This window comes from Octopus bimaculoides, chromosome 27, assembly GCF_046866305.1.
Source record: "Octopus bimaculoides isolate indiv1 chromosome 27, ASM4686630v1, whole genome shotgun sequence".
Lineage (NCBI taxonomy): Eukaryota > Metazoa > Mollusca > Cephalopoda > Octopoda > Octopodidae > Octopus > Octopus bimaculoides.
Window position 1 is genome coordinate 3,155,838 of NC_142954.1, and position 20,000 is coordinate 3,175,837.

The following is a 20,000-nucleotide window of genomic DNA, read 5'->3' on the forward strand; positions in this document are numbered from 1 at the left end:
TATATATATATATATATATATATATATATATATATATATATATATATATATATATATATATATATATATACATATATAAACATATATATGCATATATGAGCACGTACACGTACATGTTTCTGTATATACTTGATCATAGGTATGTATATATAATCAAACACGCACAAGCATTTGTATATCCATCTCTCCCTAACTGTCTCTGTCTCCCTTTCTCCACACACACACACACACATGTATATATATACAGGAATAAACCGGCATGTATACAAACATACATACATACACACACGCATACATAAATATTTACATTTAAGCATATATATATATATATATATATATATATATATATATATATATATATATATATATATATATATATATATGTGTGTGTGTATATATACGTAATATGCACACGTACTTACATATACACATAAGTGTTTTTATTATTATTTTTTTTCATCTCAAGGCGACATAGAAAAACACAGTTTAATGCAAATAGCAGTTTATGTAATGGCAAGACGTTACAATATTGAAAATGGTGGAATAACTAATGCGCTAAGTTCCAAAATCGTACAAAAATCTTATAACAGACAAAGGAGAGAAGCGAACATGGCGGACAGTATGAATGTTTTATTATACGTTGAACCGAAGGCATTAATATTTTACACACACACACACACACACACACACACACACACACACACACACACACACACACACACATACATATATATATATATACATACATATATATATATATATACATATATATATATGTATATATATATATATATATATATATATATATATATATATATATATATATGTATATATATATATATATATATATATATATATATATATATACATATATATATATATATATGTGTGTGTGTGTGTGTGTGTGTGTGTGTAGGAATATATATCGTATGTATACATAAATATATATTTGTATATATATATATATACACACACACACACACATATATATATATATATATATATATTTATACATATATATATATATATATGTATATATATATATATGTACATATATACATAGTTATATTACAGAGCTCTTATATATATACATACATATATACACACACACACATATATATATATATATATACATGCATACATACATATGTACATACATATATTACAGAGTCCAAAACACTTGAACACACACACTCAAAACTTACGATTGGAAGCAATCACCACTTAAGCGTTACTGCGACAAAACAATGAAAAGTCACGTGTCGATAAAATTACAGCCATCTTAGACTTTTTGTAATTCCTACATATCGGAGAAAGAATCAGTTATTTATCCCCGGGGGAGCTTTTTATATTTCTGTGAGTTCTATCAGATTGCAAATATTATTCGCGTGAATATGTTTTATTAACTAATTCAGTTGCTACTTCGGATGCATTATCGATCAATTTGCCTGGCATAAAATGAAATTGTGCTGTAACATTATTCCTGAAAAATTGCCCACTGATCGGAGAAATTGCGGAATTGTATATTAGGTGTTACATAAATTGAAAAAAAGAAATCGTGTCGTTTTGGTTATAGTAAACTTCGTGGAACTACTGAAGTCACGTGGTTAAGTGGTTACAGTACTTGGCTCACGATTATAAGACCGAGAGTTCGATTCCCGGTTTTGCTTTACGTTGTGTTCTTGGGCAAGAGACTTCATTTAAACGTTGCTCCAGTCCACTCGGCTGGCATGAGTGAGTAATACCTGTAATTCAAAGGGCCGGCCTTGTCTCCGATTGCCAAGCGGTGAAGGAGGTGAGGCAACCAGATTCATGCGCACATACATGCACATACGCTGGACTTCCATACAGTTTCTGTTTACTACGTTCACTCTTAAGGCATTGGTCGGTCTTGGCTGTAACAGAAGCTACATACCCACTGTCATGCTGAGTGGGACTGAACCCTAAACTTCGATTTTGCAAAACGAACTTCTTTAACGCACATCGACATCATTCCCAGCAGTCAGGCTGGCTGCTTAGACAGAGGCAGTACAACGTATTCGATGGCCTCTGCAACAAAGAGACCATTATATACGTGTGCATGGTCAGGTCCAGGGACTGGATAGTGCATACTATCAGATATGCATCATTAGAATGACTGAGGGGCCACTCAAGGAGCGCTTGCACAATCACATATTTTCATTTAGGAACTACGAGAAGTGGAATTTTTACAAGTTAGACAAGTATGCATAAATTTTGAAAGAGAAAGGTGCTTATTACGAATATTAGATGGAGATGAATAGAAATGTGTGCAATTTACTCAACAACAAAAAAAAAAAAATACAGGCAGCGTGTGACAGAAAAACGACTGTACGTAACGAATTCACTAATACTTAGCCGATACATGAATACAAAATCTGAAATATTAGACCTTTGCTTGCACGAGAAGAGATACATCCTTCGTTGTCCACTGTGAGATGAAAGACAGAGATAAACACGATCAGATTTGAATTCAAAGCGTAATGGGTAGGAAGAAATACCACAAAGACATTTTGTCCGACATTCTAACAATTCCGCGAGGTGCATTCGCAAATTCTCCGCACTTTGAAAGAAAAAAAAATATTAAAAATAAAATAAGGTGTGGTTTCGAGTTATCGGGAAGCGCACATATCGATCTACTTAAAATGTGTCACAATCCGTAGTTGACAGATAAGAGATAAATGTTATACACTACATAATAAAAAAGAAAAGACAATATTTGAAAATCTGCTTTTGCTAAATAGATCCTTAAGAGGAACTTACATTCTGCTACGAAAGAAATGTGTAGAGCTAGATAATTACAAACCGGTGTAATTTTAATTAAGTCCCAGGAGATTAGATTTCCACTTAGTTTGTGCAGTTAACAATCTATATAATCTTTTCTACTCTAGGCACAAGGCCTTGAAATTTGGGGGAGGGGGCCAGTCGATTAAATCGACCCCAGTACGCAACTGGTACTTAATTTATCGACCCCGAAAGGATGAAAGGCATAGTCAACCTCGGCGGAATTTGAACTTTTAGTAAATGCATTTAAAATTTAAAGGATAAGAACATTCAGTACGATTTAAAGTGGTCAACTATTAGCTGTGCACCGTTGTACAATATTGGTAATTCTACGTGTGGTCTTTACTCTGAAGAAATGTATTATATAATTACTTGAAAATTAATTTTATTGAAATTTCACGGGCACTTTACATTAAGGTGTTGCCATGAATTTAGAAAGACGTTCAAATATTTCAATCATTAGTTATAGTTTTTCAATTATTATATAGTAAGTTTAATTCTTATAGAAGTTTATATTAGACATAACGTAGAATTTTAAAAAATTTTTTTATTCTTTAGCTATCCAGTGACATCATCAATAATTGTTTACGTAAATACTCTATTGTAGGTTATCATTTTTTAAGGTTATTTTTCTATTCTTATGTGTGTTTCTTTTATTTCTTATTTTTTTTTATTTTGATTTCACCGTTCACTGACGTCACTAATAGTTGAACGACATTTCTTAAATACGTTTATTTTTGATCTTATTTTTATTTTCGTAAAACAATTTCGTGACAGCTATATATATATATATATATATATATATAGAGAGAGAGAGAGAGAGAGAGAAATATATATATATATATATATATATATATATATATATATACAGAGAGAGAGAGAGAGAGAGAGAGAGAGAGAGAGAGAGAGAGAGAGAGAGAGAGAGAGAGAGAAAGATATATATATGTAGTTGTTTTTAAATGCTTACACAGACTTATATTAGCATACTCTTAGGTAAACGTAGCTGTGTCTATATTTACCAACTGAAGCTATATCTAAAGATCTCTATAAATGACTACAAACTTCAAAATAACTGTCAAAATTCATTCACCTCCCTGGACACATACACACATACACACAATACACACATGCACACACTAACACACACACATACATGTGTGTGTGTGTGTGTGTGTGTGTCTGTATAACTATGAAAATTTATCTCTTTGAACTTTTTGATAGCCGTTTATAGATACACGTGTACAGGGGCCTCCCGGGAAAGAAAATTGTTTCAAAATAATTAAATAAAACGAAGAATTTCATTAATTACGTATCTCTAATGAGACTACCATGTTTATCGATGCATATTTAGTAATGTGTTATATATTTGAAGACAGACTAAAAATGAAGACAGACTATAAAATATTGCAGAGCTCCAAGCAAACTATCCTATAGAAATATATAATATGGCACATACACACACACATACATACACACAAATACACACTCATACACACCATACACACGAACACACAACACACACACACACGCAAATATACATGCATAGCAACTGGTTATTAGTATTGCTATGCCTTAGTGAAATCATTATATATAAATATATATAATATATATATATATATATATATATATATATATATATATATATATATATATATATATATATATATATATATATATATATATATATATATAGACGTGTGTATGTATGTTTTTATGTGCGCGTGTATGTATATATATATATATATATATATATATCTCACACTCTCTCACACACACATTCACACGCATACACACACACACTCACGTATATAAAAGCATGTGTATGTACATTGTAACATCTTGTGCATTCTCTGAAATTAAATGTCTAGTTCCGTTGAACGAAAATTGTATTGTCGGGACTTGGGGGCGTCTATGTAAAGCTTGTGTATGTATATGTGTGTGTTTTGTGTGCTTATGTGTGTGTGTGTGTGTATAATTATAACTAGATTATTATCATATTTGTTAGTCATGCGCATATCTTTATAAATTGTTCAAAGTGTAAGAAGTTTTTTTTTAATGAAAGTCTGTGTTGCCTTGTCTATCTGTTGAAAGACACAGAAACAGACAGAGACACACACAGAGAACCAGTTCTTGGAAGGAAGGTGTGTAGCGTGTGACCATCGCATTGAACATGACAAAGAAAGTTGAGCACAGAATCTGCATCAAATTTTACCGAAACCTTGGCTATTCATGCTCAGAGGCCTACGTAAAGTTCCCAAAAAGTTTTCATCGTTCTTGTCACAATCAAGATCTTGTACAACTGAAACCCGAGCGTCTTTTTGGTCTGCTGAAAACAGTTTGGCGCAAACTTAGCAGACACGCGTCTCATACCTAAATCTTCAGTGCTAATGAGCTGAACCGTAACTAATCTGCACATCCTCTGATAACTTACGGATGATCATTTGACTATTTCCCCTCATACCTGCACGCATGTTTGCGATGTCTTTCTCAGCTCTGCTGGTTATATATTCTCCAGAATGGTTATCAATATCGACACTTTTTCGGGCATCTTGGAGACGTCTGAACCACTCGTACACTTTTATGCGGCTCATACACTCCTCTCCATATATTTTCTGCAACTTTGCGTATGTCTCTGAGCAAGTACGGCCATGACAACTTTCTGTGCGACGATCATACGCAACACATTTTCTTTCCAAGCGGATGTAAACTAGAACGTTAAAGCTTAGTGCGCATGCACACCAGAATACCAGGTCAATCTTCGCCAAGCGGCTTTACTCTGCGTGATTTAGCTTCGTTACTATGGCAACAGTCCGGATACTTATTGATCAGACCTCGTACACACACACACACACACACACACACACACATATCTGCATGCATGTGTGCATGAAAGTATAGATTAATCACATTAGAGAAATGAAGTACGAGAATAGATGTTTACTTTGTTGACAGCTGTTTCGTAATTTGTGTTATTTACACCATCATCCGTCGCACATATATGCTTACGCACAGTAACGCAAACACACATTCACATATAATTGTTCTTCAGCATAATAATCAAACGAGACATCAGAACATTTTATGAGCAATCAAAAGAACAGTCTCTGACATAAAAATGCAAATAGTTTCAATATATAGTCACAAACCATAGAACATATTCGCCAGAGTTCACTCTTTAAAAAATACTGGAAGTACCATATATGGAGTGTGCTATCAGAAAGAGGTTAAGTAAATAAATACAAAACCAGATAAAAAAAAATAGAGTGAAATAAAAAAACAAAAAACAAAACAAAAACGAAATCAAAAATTTAATTTATCATTAAGATTTGCTTTCTAATGATGCGACTGACCATCCCGTGGCATCTGAATGAATAAACCACGTGATAAAAAAAGAAAAATAAATAAATTATTCGAATTAAAAAGGATGGGGAAAAATTAATAGGGAATGATGTAACGAAGGATGCTTGGTTGCTAAGGACAATGGTGTTTGTGTTTGTACGAGTATTTAAGTGCAGTGCGGAGTGGCATAAGCTGTTTGAATTTCATGCACGGCTAATTCTGAGGAACGGGTGTGTCCTTCTAATGCCATTGATAACAGCACCAACGCTCACACAAACACACACACAGATACACACACACACATCCATATATACGCCTCAGTGGAATTTCCTCAGACACCTTCATACACATACATTCACATACAAACGCTCAATTGCACACATAAAATATTTCTACTAAAATAATAATTTCTTAAGTAGTAGAAGTCCATCCTTTTGTTTAAGTCTAAATCAGCCTCCATCATTATTTGTATATCTATCTATCTATCTATCTATCTATCTATCTATCTATCTATCTATCTATCTATCTATCTCCACATAATTAAAAAAAAATTTTTTTTTTGAATTTTTAGAACGTTTTTACGATTATGCAAAAACCAAAAGAAAGATTTTGGTGCGCGGTTTAAGGCCTATTTAGCTGTTATTTTTAATACATCTCCCGATCAACTCATACCTCATAATCATTTAATAAGAGAAAAATGATCTCGTAGCCTGACAAGATCATGACAGAGGGGTAAATAGCTTAGTAAAAGCTTGGCTTGTTACAATGGAAATAGTTACCTATATGTCTGTGGTTTACGATTGGCTAAAATTATCCAAAATTTGCAAACTTTAAAAGCTATTGACCCGTCAATAATTGATTTATGGCGAAAAGAAATTTCATGTCAATGATTACCATACAAAACTACACCAATAACTCTAAATTGGAATAAAAACTGAAGAAATCGAAAAGTGACAGCCAAACTGAAAAGATCCGAATTAGGATGTAATATACTGAATATCCTAATTACTACACTGTAATTAAAATTAATGTTATGTAAATGGAAACTACAAACTGAAAGCGAGGGATTAGATAAAATGAAATAAGGCAAAAATAAGCGTAAATCTAGAGATATAATAACCAAGTGGTGGTGGTGGTGGTGGGCAATATTTTTAGAGTTAACTACTTCTGTTATTAGTGAACTACGGTTCACGCTCGCAGTTTAATTATTGATATAATATAGGGAAGAACAGCGGTATGTTTGGCGACACTGTCTAGATAGTTAATGAGAGGCTTTCGACTGACTAATTAGCTCATGGATTAAAGATATGTACTAATTATCTTTATCGTTACTATCTCAAAACTGGTAATGCTGAACTGTCAATCAAAACCAACCAAGTGAGGAATGGCCCTAATAGAACTAATTAGAAATACAGAACCCTTGACAAATGGTATTTATACTAATTAGAAGGAATAAACCTACAGGGACTGATTAGTAACGATAATAATAATAATAATAATGATAATAATAATAATAACGACAATAATAATGATAATAATAATAATAATAATAATAATAATAATAATAATAATAATAATAATGATGATGATGATGATGATGATGATGATGATGTCATACGTTGGCACAAGGCCAGCAATAAGTCGATTACATCGACCCCAGTGTTCAACTGGTACTTATTTTAACGACCCTAAAAGGACGAAAGGCAAAGTCGACTTCGTCGGAATTTGAACTCAGAACGTGAAAACAGACGAAATGCCGCTAAGCATTTTACGCAGCTAAATAACATTTCGTCCGTCTTTGCGTACTGAGTTCAAATCCTGCTGAAGTCGATTTTGTTATTCAATATTTTTTTTAATTATGTATAAGAAAAAAAAAAGATATCAAAAGAATAAGCGATCATCTTAAGAGTTAATAAAGTTCTTAAGACAATCTTTTATTCTTTTGTCATCTGTTTTTCCTCATTACCGCTCTGTACTCGACTAATGCTTAGTTCAGAAGCATACGTATATTGAATCCTACACCAAGTTGTTAGCATCCCAATACCTATACGGACATTTATACATGATCGTTAATTAGTTCCTATATGCAAATTTATATTTCGAAATTTATGAATTATAATAATTTTACATTTATGCAACACAGAATTAAATTAAATTTATCATTAAAGAATATGCATAAGCATATTATAATTTATCACCGTCGATCACATGAGTAATTAATATACCTATTAGTTAATAAAAAATAACAATAATTATTCTCCATTTATTCATTTATTTCATACAAAGAAGTAAAACGTTACACATATTTAATCAACCTTAAAAAAAAAAAGCTTCCGTTCTCTGTAGATGACTTACTAATGCAATTCAGAGTAAAATTGGCAAGATGTTGTAAAAAGTATGTTTTTCAGCTTGAAAATGGAATTAAAGTTTGAAGAGAAAATGGCGGTGGAGATAGGGGAAAGTTAATAGCTTGAAGAATCAATTTATATCATTCCGTAATATATTCTTTCGCTTATCTTTGAAACAGATTAAATCTACACTTACATAGAAGTTAACGTGACTGAACTTGCAAATGGAGAAAGCTCCAGGACTATATGACGATGTACGAGCATGTGTGGGTACCTATCTATCTATCTATCTATCTATCTATCTATCTATCTATCTCCTGCCAATAAATTTAAAATAATATATATATATATATATATATATATATGGCGTGCTTTCAGGTTCAGTTTACGAAATCCACTCACAAGGCTTCGGTCAGCCCGAGGCTGTAGTTGAAGACACTTGACCAAGTTGCCAGGCAGTGGAATTGACTCCGAAAGAATGAAAGACAAAGTCGACCTCAGCGGAATTTGAACTCAGAACGTAATGGCAGACGAAATACTGCTTAGCATTTCGCCCGGCGTGCTAACGATTCTGCCAACCCACCGCCTCAAAGACAGTCCGAAGCAGCTCCAAATAAAGTATTTTGCTCAAAGAACGGAATCCCCCCCACCACCATCAGGTAACCGAACCCACTAGTCCACGCCCCTTCACAACCTTCACTTACGTTTATCTTGTTATCAATTTTTCATGTCTTTCTCAAGGCTTCTATTATTTCACGGACTATTTCTACTTTAGTCCCCATATTCTGGCTATTTCTTCTTCAAGATATTTATATTCGGATAATTTCGCCATTTTTCTTAAAGATATATATAATCGTTTATTGATACTTCGATTACGCGGCACTAAATTTCCTGATGGCTCTTGTCAATATCCGGTCACTTAATATCGATTTTTCTTTATAGATTCAAATATCTTGAAGTATAGCCGCTTTGTCTTTCCCTGATCACATTTTTTAGTGTATATTTATACCACATCATTCTTCCTGCTATATTCTACGTATAGATACAGTCATGACTATGCGGAAACAAGTCCGCTTCACGAACATATCGTCTCGAGTTCGATCCCAATGCACGGGTATCTGTCTTCTACTATACCCTCGGACAGATCATGCCTTGTAAGAGAAATTGGTTTGCAGAAACTGTGTCGGAGCATTGAAGTCTATTCTTTTCTAAATCTTGTTGGATTCTCTTTCTATCATCATCTCTGGTTATTTTCCTAAGTAATGAAGATAACCTCTCTTTGATTTCGTTATTTAGTTGATGTGGGAGCATGTTGCGCATACACACACACACACACACACACACACACACACACACACACACACACATATATATATATATATATATACATACATACATACATACATACATACGAGCATGTCTAGATATGCAAATACATACATGAGAAAACATGCATGAAATAAAACATACAAATCTGCACATAACTTATATACAAAAATATTCAGTTGTTGATATTGAAATTCCAATGAAGAAGCCTTGGATCTAGGTTAGAAACCGGCTCTTTCTCTATTGGCAAGAAATCTTGAAATGAACGGAATAACGACATACATACATAATATACACACGCACGTTTTTTATAATCCTTTTTGCAGAGCTTAGGAAAAACTGAAGGACTGCTGCAATATGTGTGCGAATCTGAGAGGGGAATTTGTTGAATAAAATCATAATTAACTGATCCGCCTGTATTTTCTTTTACCCAAAGCCAGGAACTTTTTCAGCACTCTTTAATTGCGTATATCGGATGTTTCAATTATGTGGATATATATGTATGTATATATGTATGTATATAAGTATGTGCCTGTGTGTATTTGCACGTGTCTGTCTCATTGCTTTCGTAATCGCTTGTAAAAACGGTGGCTGGCTTTAAGTCCCATAACTTAAGGCTAAGACGACAACAACAACAACAACAGTAGCAAGAACAAAAATAATAATAATGATTTCAAAATTTAGTTCAAGACCAGCAATTTCAGGGGAAAGCCAAGTCGATTATATTGACCCCCCCAGTATTCAGTTGGTACTCCTTGTATCAATCCTGAACGGATGGAAGGCAAAGTTGACCTCGGTAGAATTTGAAGTCAGAACGTAAAACCAGAGGAAATGCCATCAAGCAAAACCACCCAGCCATGTCAACAAATTTCGTTCACCCGTTGATTATAAGTATTAACAGTCGTGTCTGACGATCGCACATTTCTGAAACTCATTATATTTTACATGTAACTGTATTCAGTACGTAGAATTTTCCTCTACGGTATTTTCTCATGACCATATTGATTAAAAGCTGATATCGTAACTGATCGATCGCCATCTTTGCCGGTGTATATGCGACAGATCAACAAGACGACGAACGTAACAGCAGCTGAGCTTGTGAAGTTAGTTGGTATACACATATCCCAGAGACGGTGGCTGAAGTCTGTAACGTCACCATACTATCGGATATGCGTATACAAAACGATAAATGAACGAGGAGGCACCATTTTTTTTATAGTACACACAAACACACACACACATACGCACACAAACACACGCACAACATACACATGCACATACACACACACACACACACACACACAAACATACACAATCACACACACAAATATTATGTGATGATGCTTCAAGAAGTAGAAAAGCACTCGATCAGCTAGGAGATTAAAGATGATCTTATAATTAAAAAAACCTACAAACCTTGTAAATACAGTTAATCAGGATTTTATGGTCGAAATAATGTATTACAAAGGGTCAGCCTTGTCATATTCTGTGTCACGCTGAATCTCCCTGAGAACTACGTTAAGGGTACACGTGTCTGTGGAGTGCTCAGCCACTTGCACGTTAATTTCACGAGCAGGCTGTTCCGTTGATTGAATCAACTGTAACCCTCGTCGCCGTAACCGACGGAGTTCCAGTTTCTTCTCGTTCTCTCCACTTCTTCTATTTCATTCTGTTTATGTGAGTGAAAATATTTCTTTTTAAGTGTATGAGGAGAGGAGAAACTGTTTCCGCCAAGCGTGCCCAGTTGATGAATTTTAATGTTCCTCTCCCCCTCTCTCAGTCTCACACGTGTGTGAACATATTTTATGTATATGGGGAGATGGAAAGTGTTCGTATCAATCGTGTTCAGTTCATAAATTGTAATGTCTCTCGTTCTGTCTGTATGCCTATATGTCTGACCCGTGCGTATATTTACCTCTAGTGCGAAAAAGTACTCTCACCAAAACAGCTCCAATGTTCAGTCAGCCATCCCAAATCACTACCATCTAAACACGCATCCAATAATCTCATTCCAGGTTTCATCAGTACCATTTCTGCTTGCTTTCAAATTCTTAGAATACATTTTTACACGGTAAATAATTCTTATAAATTGTAATTGGGAACAAAAACATCCTTTATGTATCTGCAACAACCACTAAACTCTCTCATTAAACCGACTTTTTTCCGTTTCCATAAATCATTAACAAAACTAAATTTGCAATTTATCAAGCACAAATTAGCAAACGAAGGACTACAATTACCTCCCATGTGAATACCATGCAAGCGTTTAATAATTTACCTGAAAATGAAATCTATATATTATCTATAACAAACCTAATTAACTCGTATAGCTTATCTTTTTTATTCCAGCTTGTATAATCATTATATCTGATAACGGACATAAAGTCTACATCGTATTGAGTGGAAATATAATTTATTTCCATACAGTAGATCTATTATTTTAAATATTGCACCCGCCGTTAGCTTTCGATCTAAATTCGTATATAGGGTAGATACGTCATTCGCATACACTGCTTAATTTACCTTCATATCCTTTAGTCATTACAAAATTTCTTACGTTGGATCGAACACTTCCAATCAGTTTGATGCAAAAACTTCGATAAGTGAGATTGCGACAATAGTTAATAAAATTATCTATCTATCTATCTATCTATCTATCTATCTATCTATCTATCTATCTAATGTACATGTTACTGCTCAATTTCCAGTTCTGTTCGTCTTTTTATAAGTTTTATCTTTCCTGCCTTTCTACACCAGAATCCATAACCCTAAATACGATATACATACATGTACATTTGAGTGCATCTAAAATGTTTTAATTAAGCCAAATTATATCTTCGTCTTGTCATCTTCCTACAATATACTCAACATTCTTTAACCAATTCTTCAGCCATTTTCTATATTGAATATAAAGCTTCCATTTTAAACCTCAATTATTTGGTTATATTCACCAACTCTGATAAATATCGTTCGCAAGTTATTCACATCCGCCATATTGTTATGTCATAAGCCTCACGTATACATATAGATTAAGCAACGACTCATGCAATTCTCGTTAAGTATAGGATAATAATTCGACTCTATAATGTCATAAATATCTCTAAGACATTATTAGCAACGGTTCTACTTTTAGAGCCTTCACGTCAGAGGACATTACACTTACGGCCACAACACATTGGAAAGCACCGGATCTCGTTCGATTACCAAAGCAACGTGGAGCCTAGTCAGTGCTTAGATGGGCGAACGCTTGCGAAACCTTGGTGCTGTATGCTTCTCACATAGACTGGAGTCTCGATGTGTGGTAGAAAGTTTGCTTCTCATCTACATGGTCTCGGGTTCAGTCCCGCAGCGTGGAACCTTGGGCGAGAGTCTTTTATTTTAGCCTTGCTTCATACAGGAATCGTACGGAAAATCTCTTTTAGTCTCGTAATATATAAAGCAAGTGCTAGCATAAAATGATGCGGGTATAAACTTGTGTACATATATATATATATATATATATATATATATATATATATATATATATATATATATATATATATGTATGATTTGTGCCTCTGTGTGTTTTATATATTTATACAATGCCTGTATGTATTTGTATGTGTGTATGGAATGTATGTATGTATGTATGTGTTCGGAAGATATTGGTCGGCCCTTGCCTATACCAGAAAACATTTGCGCAAGGTGCCGTGTATAGTTTGCAGAAGCAATCTTCTTAAACACACAGCCCAACCTGCTCCTAATATACATACTTGTGTGTATCTATGTGTAGACTATTCCTTCTTGCTTTCTTCTCTTCCTCTCTCTATCTTATATATTATATTATATTATATTATATTATCTATCTATCTATCTATCTATATGTAACATTAGATTATTGTTCCAAAGAATGAAATTTTTCTTCCAATCGGCAGAGATTAATCAATTCTTTGTGGCCATAAATTCGCCATTTCTCATTTGAAAGGATTAAAATCACTCCAGATTAATCTATAATACACTGTTCATACAAATTGATGGCTCTAGTTAGTCGATAATTGTATAGGTAGATTATGTCATCCAGTTGATTGCGAATCCCTTTGCTTAAATAGCCATTGTGCTCAACTAGAGTCTCTTTCATCACTCTATCCATCAAACAATCGTGTTTATGTGATTCCTTCCAACCGAATTCCTTCTCAATTTTCACTGAAATTATGTTGCGATTATTTCTTGAATGTTCTTCACTGATTTGATTCTAATTATTTTATTTAGAAAGGCGAATCTTATTATCTGCTGCCGTTAAACCCAATTAAAATTAGCTTGCGTTGCGTGCGGATTGCGTTGAAAAATCACGTATTTATCATTGAGAAGCTCATTAAAACGATCGTTTACGAAGAGATACATATGCTTTGGTGTCTGTCGTCTGTAATATTATGATATGAAAATAAATAAATAAGCAAATAAATAAATAAGTAATGGCTTTGTTTCATGCCGATTATCTTAGTAATTAGTAAACAAAATCTCCCGCATGTTGCATTCGAAATTTGTAAACAAGAATGAGTACGGGTAATCAAGAGAAAATAAAAGAAAAAGAAAATAGACCAGTTGATTAAATGTTGTAGACGCAGGCGTGGCCTAGCGACCATATGGTTACGTTTGCGACCACACTCTGCCGCCGCGCCTTCGATAAGGATTTTGTACTGGAGCCACGGGTTGACAAAAGCTTTGTGAATGGATTTGGCAGATAAAAACTGTGGAAGAACGTCGTATGCGTGTTTATGTGTGTGTTTTTACTCATCCACACACACGCACACACGTCTCTGCAAGTGTATATACATACATACATACATACATACATATATATTAAATTAGTCAAAAGTTAGAATTTATGGTATTACATTTAATTCTTTAATTCCGTTCGTTTCAATACTACAGGGAATATACATCTCAAGAATATGAATATGAATATAAATGAAACCATTATATTACATTAATATATCATTATTAATACAAGCCATGCGTATTTCTTTAGAGAAAGTAATTTATATATATATACATATATATATATATGTATATATATATGTATATATATATATATATATATATATATATATATATATATATATATATATATATATTCACACATATATATATATATATACATACATACATACATATCTATCTATTTGTATGTATGCGTGTGTATATAATTCTATGTATATATAACTATGTATATATGTATCTATTTGTGTGTGTGTATACACACACACACACACACGCACCCCCCACATATATAGTCAATTCAAATAAATGAATAAAAGAAAACGAATAAAAACAGACAACATGACGAAATGCACAAGAGATGTATTAGCTTGACGCTTGATGAAAGGAGAGAGTTTCGAGCATTGCTCTTCGTCGGAAAGGAGAAAGGAAAAAGTTCAAAGAAGGAAAAGAAATCGCCACCAGCACAAATGTCATTATATTGCTGAAGTGACCGGAAGTACCACTGGAAGTGACACAAGGCCAGCAATTCTGAGAGAGTGGCTAAGGTCAATTACATCGATCCCAATGTTCTGCTGATATTTATTTCATGAACCTCGAGTGGATGAAAGGCAAAGTCAGCCTGGGCGGAATTTGAACTCAAAACGTGAAGACGGGCGAAATGGCGCAAAGCATTATTCCTGGCGTGCTACCGATTCTGTTAGTTCAACGCCATAAGAAAAGATTTATAAATAGCACGAACAAAGGTGTTTGTTCACAAAATACTTATCTCGGACATTTGTAGCATGGAATTTGAATTTTGAGGTACTTACCATCTTCAGGTGGAGGATGAGACAACACGGTGGCATTGCAGTATTCATAAGCATATTGGTAAAGATGTTGTAAATGATCATTTATATCCTCCGCCATTGTAATAGAGATTCTTCAAACAGAGACCTCTTCCAATGTATTCGTACGCTATATATAGATCCGACAGTGAGCTACTTCAAATTTCGGTGTTGCACACGGGTCAAAGACATCTGTCGACGGACGCTCATATGAATGTGTACTTGTATGTGTGTGTATGTGTGTGTGTGTGTGTGTGTGTGTGTGTGTGTGTGTATAAATTTATAATGAGTTAAAGCCGGGCGATCATTAGTGTAAAATCATCATTGCACGCAATGTGGTCAGGAGTTGGTTTTTGTTTTTGATATGTCAGCTGGGTCTGTTGTTATAGGTGTTTGTTTGCCGCATTGCTATCTGAAATAAAAGAAACGTTTATATGTAAATATACGTTTGAATAAATACATGTACAAGAATACACACATATGGCTGTATGGATGTATATGTGTATGTATGTATGTATGTATGTATGTATGTATGTATGTATGTATGTATATGCGTGTATGTTTGAGTATGTATATATATATATATATATATATATATATATATATATATATATATATATATATATATATGTACATGTATGTATATATTTCTGTTACATAAATTCATTCTAGCGAACATTCGGAAAATGCAATATAAATATTATATATAATATGTATATATATATATGTACATGTATGTATATATTTCTGTTACATAAATTCATTCTAGCGAACATTCGGAAAATGCAATATAAATATTATATATAATATGTATATATATATATATACATACAAAATATATGTTTATACACATGTACATATATATATTTGCATGCATAGTGGAGTGAAGTTGTTGCCAGCGATATTGTTGTACAATGAATGTTGCTAGGTAATGAGGTGAAGAAAGATAAAAGAAATCGGATTTATTAAACCGTTGCATAAATTAATGTGGGAAGAAGGGAAACACAAAGAAGGAAAGAAAGAAAGAAAGAAAGAAAGAAAGAAAGAAAGAAAGAAGGAAAGACAGACAGAAGGAAAGAAGGAAAGAAGGAATGAAAGAGACACACATTGGATTCGTCATTGTATTTTGATTATTCCACAGAAAGAAGGATCGATAATGGATTCAAAAAATTCTTCGTTTTGTGACGGCTGAAACGATCGAAATTATTGCTGTGCTTCACCGTGTATATCAATGTGTTGGTACTGACTGATAAAAATAAGCATACCACAAACAAATATATATTATCTGTCTGTCTGTCTGTCTGTCTGTCTGTCTGTCTGTCTATCTGAATGTATACGTATGTATGTAAATGCATGTTTGTATGTATTTATATGTATGGGTCAAAACAGTCCGTAATAAACATTGACTCTCTTCAGCTGTTCTCCCATTCAAACTCCAATGGTCGAAGATTAGCGTCACGCTTGAAACTCAGAGTACATGGGAGTTTGGATCAAACTGTTTTGTGGTTGGGAAGCAAGCTTCTTACCATATAACCATTCCTGCACCTTCTCTCACAGCCAGTGTTGCGTATATATATATATATATATATATATATATATATATATAAAGTAGACTTACTTGCAAAAAAGGACGTGTGCGTTCAATAATGTAATAATACAAATAATATATATACATGTATACACACATATATGTACATACTTACATCTACATGTGTATATATATGCATATCAGAGTACAGGACGTTAGAACAATGAACTACAGACAGCGGAACGAACACATAGGAAAACGGAAAGCCACTTGGAATATTCCTTCATCAGCTGTCTCTATTCTAACCTGACGTTTCGAAGATATATATATATATATATATATTAATATAGATCCCAATCTGACAGCTCACCGATTGTTTCCGTAGGTTATCACACGATCATCAGAGGTCACAATATTGAAACAAGCAGCTTTTTTCGTATTCACACTGACCACATTCGAAAGCAACTTACGCGTAACACAAACGCAACACCACTGAGAGTATTAATGGAAATTTAATGAACAAAAACTGTCAAGATGGAAGAAAACAATATCAACCGACGTGACTATTTGGAAAATTATTTTGGATTGATTTATAATGGAGACGAAGTATAAAAAAATGTGACTAGAGATGCGATAGGTGTTAAGAGAGTGGCTGTATTTTTGCGGAAGTGAATTATCAAAAATATTGATACGCGTTCGCAATAACAGAGATTCTTTTATTCTTTTATTCCTTTACAAGTTTCAGTCATTTGAGTGCGGCCATGCTGTAGCACCGCCTAAAATGGTTTTAGTCGAAGAAATCGACCCCAGGACTTATTCTTAGTAAGCATTAATACACATTCTACGGTTAAGCTACGGGGACATAAATATACCAACATCGGTTGCCAAGCGGTGGGGGGAGGGAACAAACGCACTCACACACACTCATTCACACACACATGTATATATACCCAACAGGCTTCTTTCAGTTTCCGTCTACCAAATCCACTCAGATTTACGGTTGAGGGTGGGTTTGTATTTCTGTATACAGACAGCTTCGATGACTTATCTCAGTATTACATCAGTGGCATGTGTTGATAGGATGTCTAATCTAAATCTCCCTAAGGAGCCATTGTAGAAGTCTATAGCATGCTGTTAGAAGATAAAGTTTGGTTTTTTTTCTCAATGCAGTTGTCCAGGTGTTCTTTGAACCCATCATAGATGTCTCCGGGATTTGTCCGGGATAACCGTGCAAGTCCCTTCCTGGTACTTCATCTGATATACAGTGTTTCTATTTTTGCAGTTCACATGTGGGTTTGTAGAACATACAACCTTGATCTTAATACCAGTTGTGCGAAGGATTTTCTTAGATGCCCTGCTTAGTTTGTTCATAGGTCAACAAACAGTACACAGAAAAAAAATCAGAAGAGTAAAAGTTGTGTACAGATACATACACACATTTATCTATGTGAACACGTGCAAATATACACAAATATTTATACGTTATTATGGATATATTTTAATCAACTCTCATAGACTTACGTAATTAGAAAGAATGTATCTTTATCTAAGAACAGCAACGACTTTTTTTTCTGATTCTTAGCTTATAATTAATATATAGTATTTCATAAGTAAATACCCAGGGCAGTCTTTATAGAAACCATCTAATAAGTAAATAATTATGTACATTGAATGAATATTAAACCTATTCTATGTTATCCTCCGTCTTTAATGTTGAAAATTGGTATATACACACATTTTATCTATTTTGGTTATGATATAATTTTTGATAATCTTAAATTTTATTTTTATACAATATAACAATATTGTTTATAAACAATTACCCATAGTACCCCGAAATAAAATTCCCTCCGTATTAATATCATAGGTTTTATTAGCGTCTTGCCCCTTTAACTGGTAATTAACATCTTGATTCGGGATTTCCTCTTTATAGACAGTTACTTTATACTACTCTTTCAGTTTCCGTCTACCAAATCCATTCACAAGGCTTTGGTCGGCCCGAGGCTATAGTAGAAGACACTTGCCCAAGATGCCACGCAGTGGGACTGAACCCGGAACCATGTGGTTGGTAAGCAAGCTATTTACCACACAGCCACTCCTGCGACGAGTACTTCTTTTCGAGTTAATGTTGTCTGTGTTCAGAGAGTGGCATTAGATTTGTGCAGATCTTTTCCTCAATATAAAAAAAATCATCATGCAGAGGGCTATCAAGAAAATGGCCGGTCGTAGCCTTCGCATGTGTGGGACTTTCGATCAGGCGATGGCAATACTCGAACACGGGTCTGAAGCCATCATGTATGTATGTATGTATGTATGTATAAAACGTAGGAACAACTTATAAAATACATGACAATAAATAAAATACAATTGCACATTGTGAGAAAAGAACTTTTCATTTTTATTTGAAGTCGATCGAGTTCAAACCTTTGAACAATAAATAAACGGTATCAATATTTAATCTATCGATATTTCAAAGCTGCTGTCAAAAAAAAAAAAAAAGAAATACTTGACAATGACTGATTGAAATAACTTTATAACTTTCGCGGTTTTAAAAATAGTTATGTTTGCGTGCGAATGTCGGAATGAACGTATGTATGTATGCGTTTGCGCGCGTGTGTGGTATGTGTGTATAAATACATATAATGTATGCATATATATATATATATATATATATATATATATGTATATATATATATATATATATATATATATGTGTGTACATATGTATAACATATGTATATATGTATATATATATATATATTTATATATATATATATATATATATATATATATATATGTCTATATAAATAGACATATATTTATGAGTGTATATATATATATTTATACATACAT

General features: G+C 33.6%; 1 protein-coding gene across 1 annotated transcript in view; it reads right to left on the reverse strand.

The window, feature by feature from the left end:
* Positions 1 to 20,000, reverse strand: part of LOC106871148 (calcitonin receptor) — a 100,784-nt gene that overhangs the window by 68,942 nt on the left and 11,842 nt on the right. The window contains exon 2 of the mRNA XM_089343476.1: positions 15,605 to 16,031. Within this exon, the coding sequence (XP_089199602.1) occupies positions 15,605 to 15,701 (97 nt within the window). The 5' untranslated portion in view covers positions 15,702 to 16,031. The remainder of the gene's footprint in view (positions 1 to 15,604; positions 16,032 to 20,000) is intronic.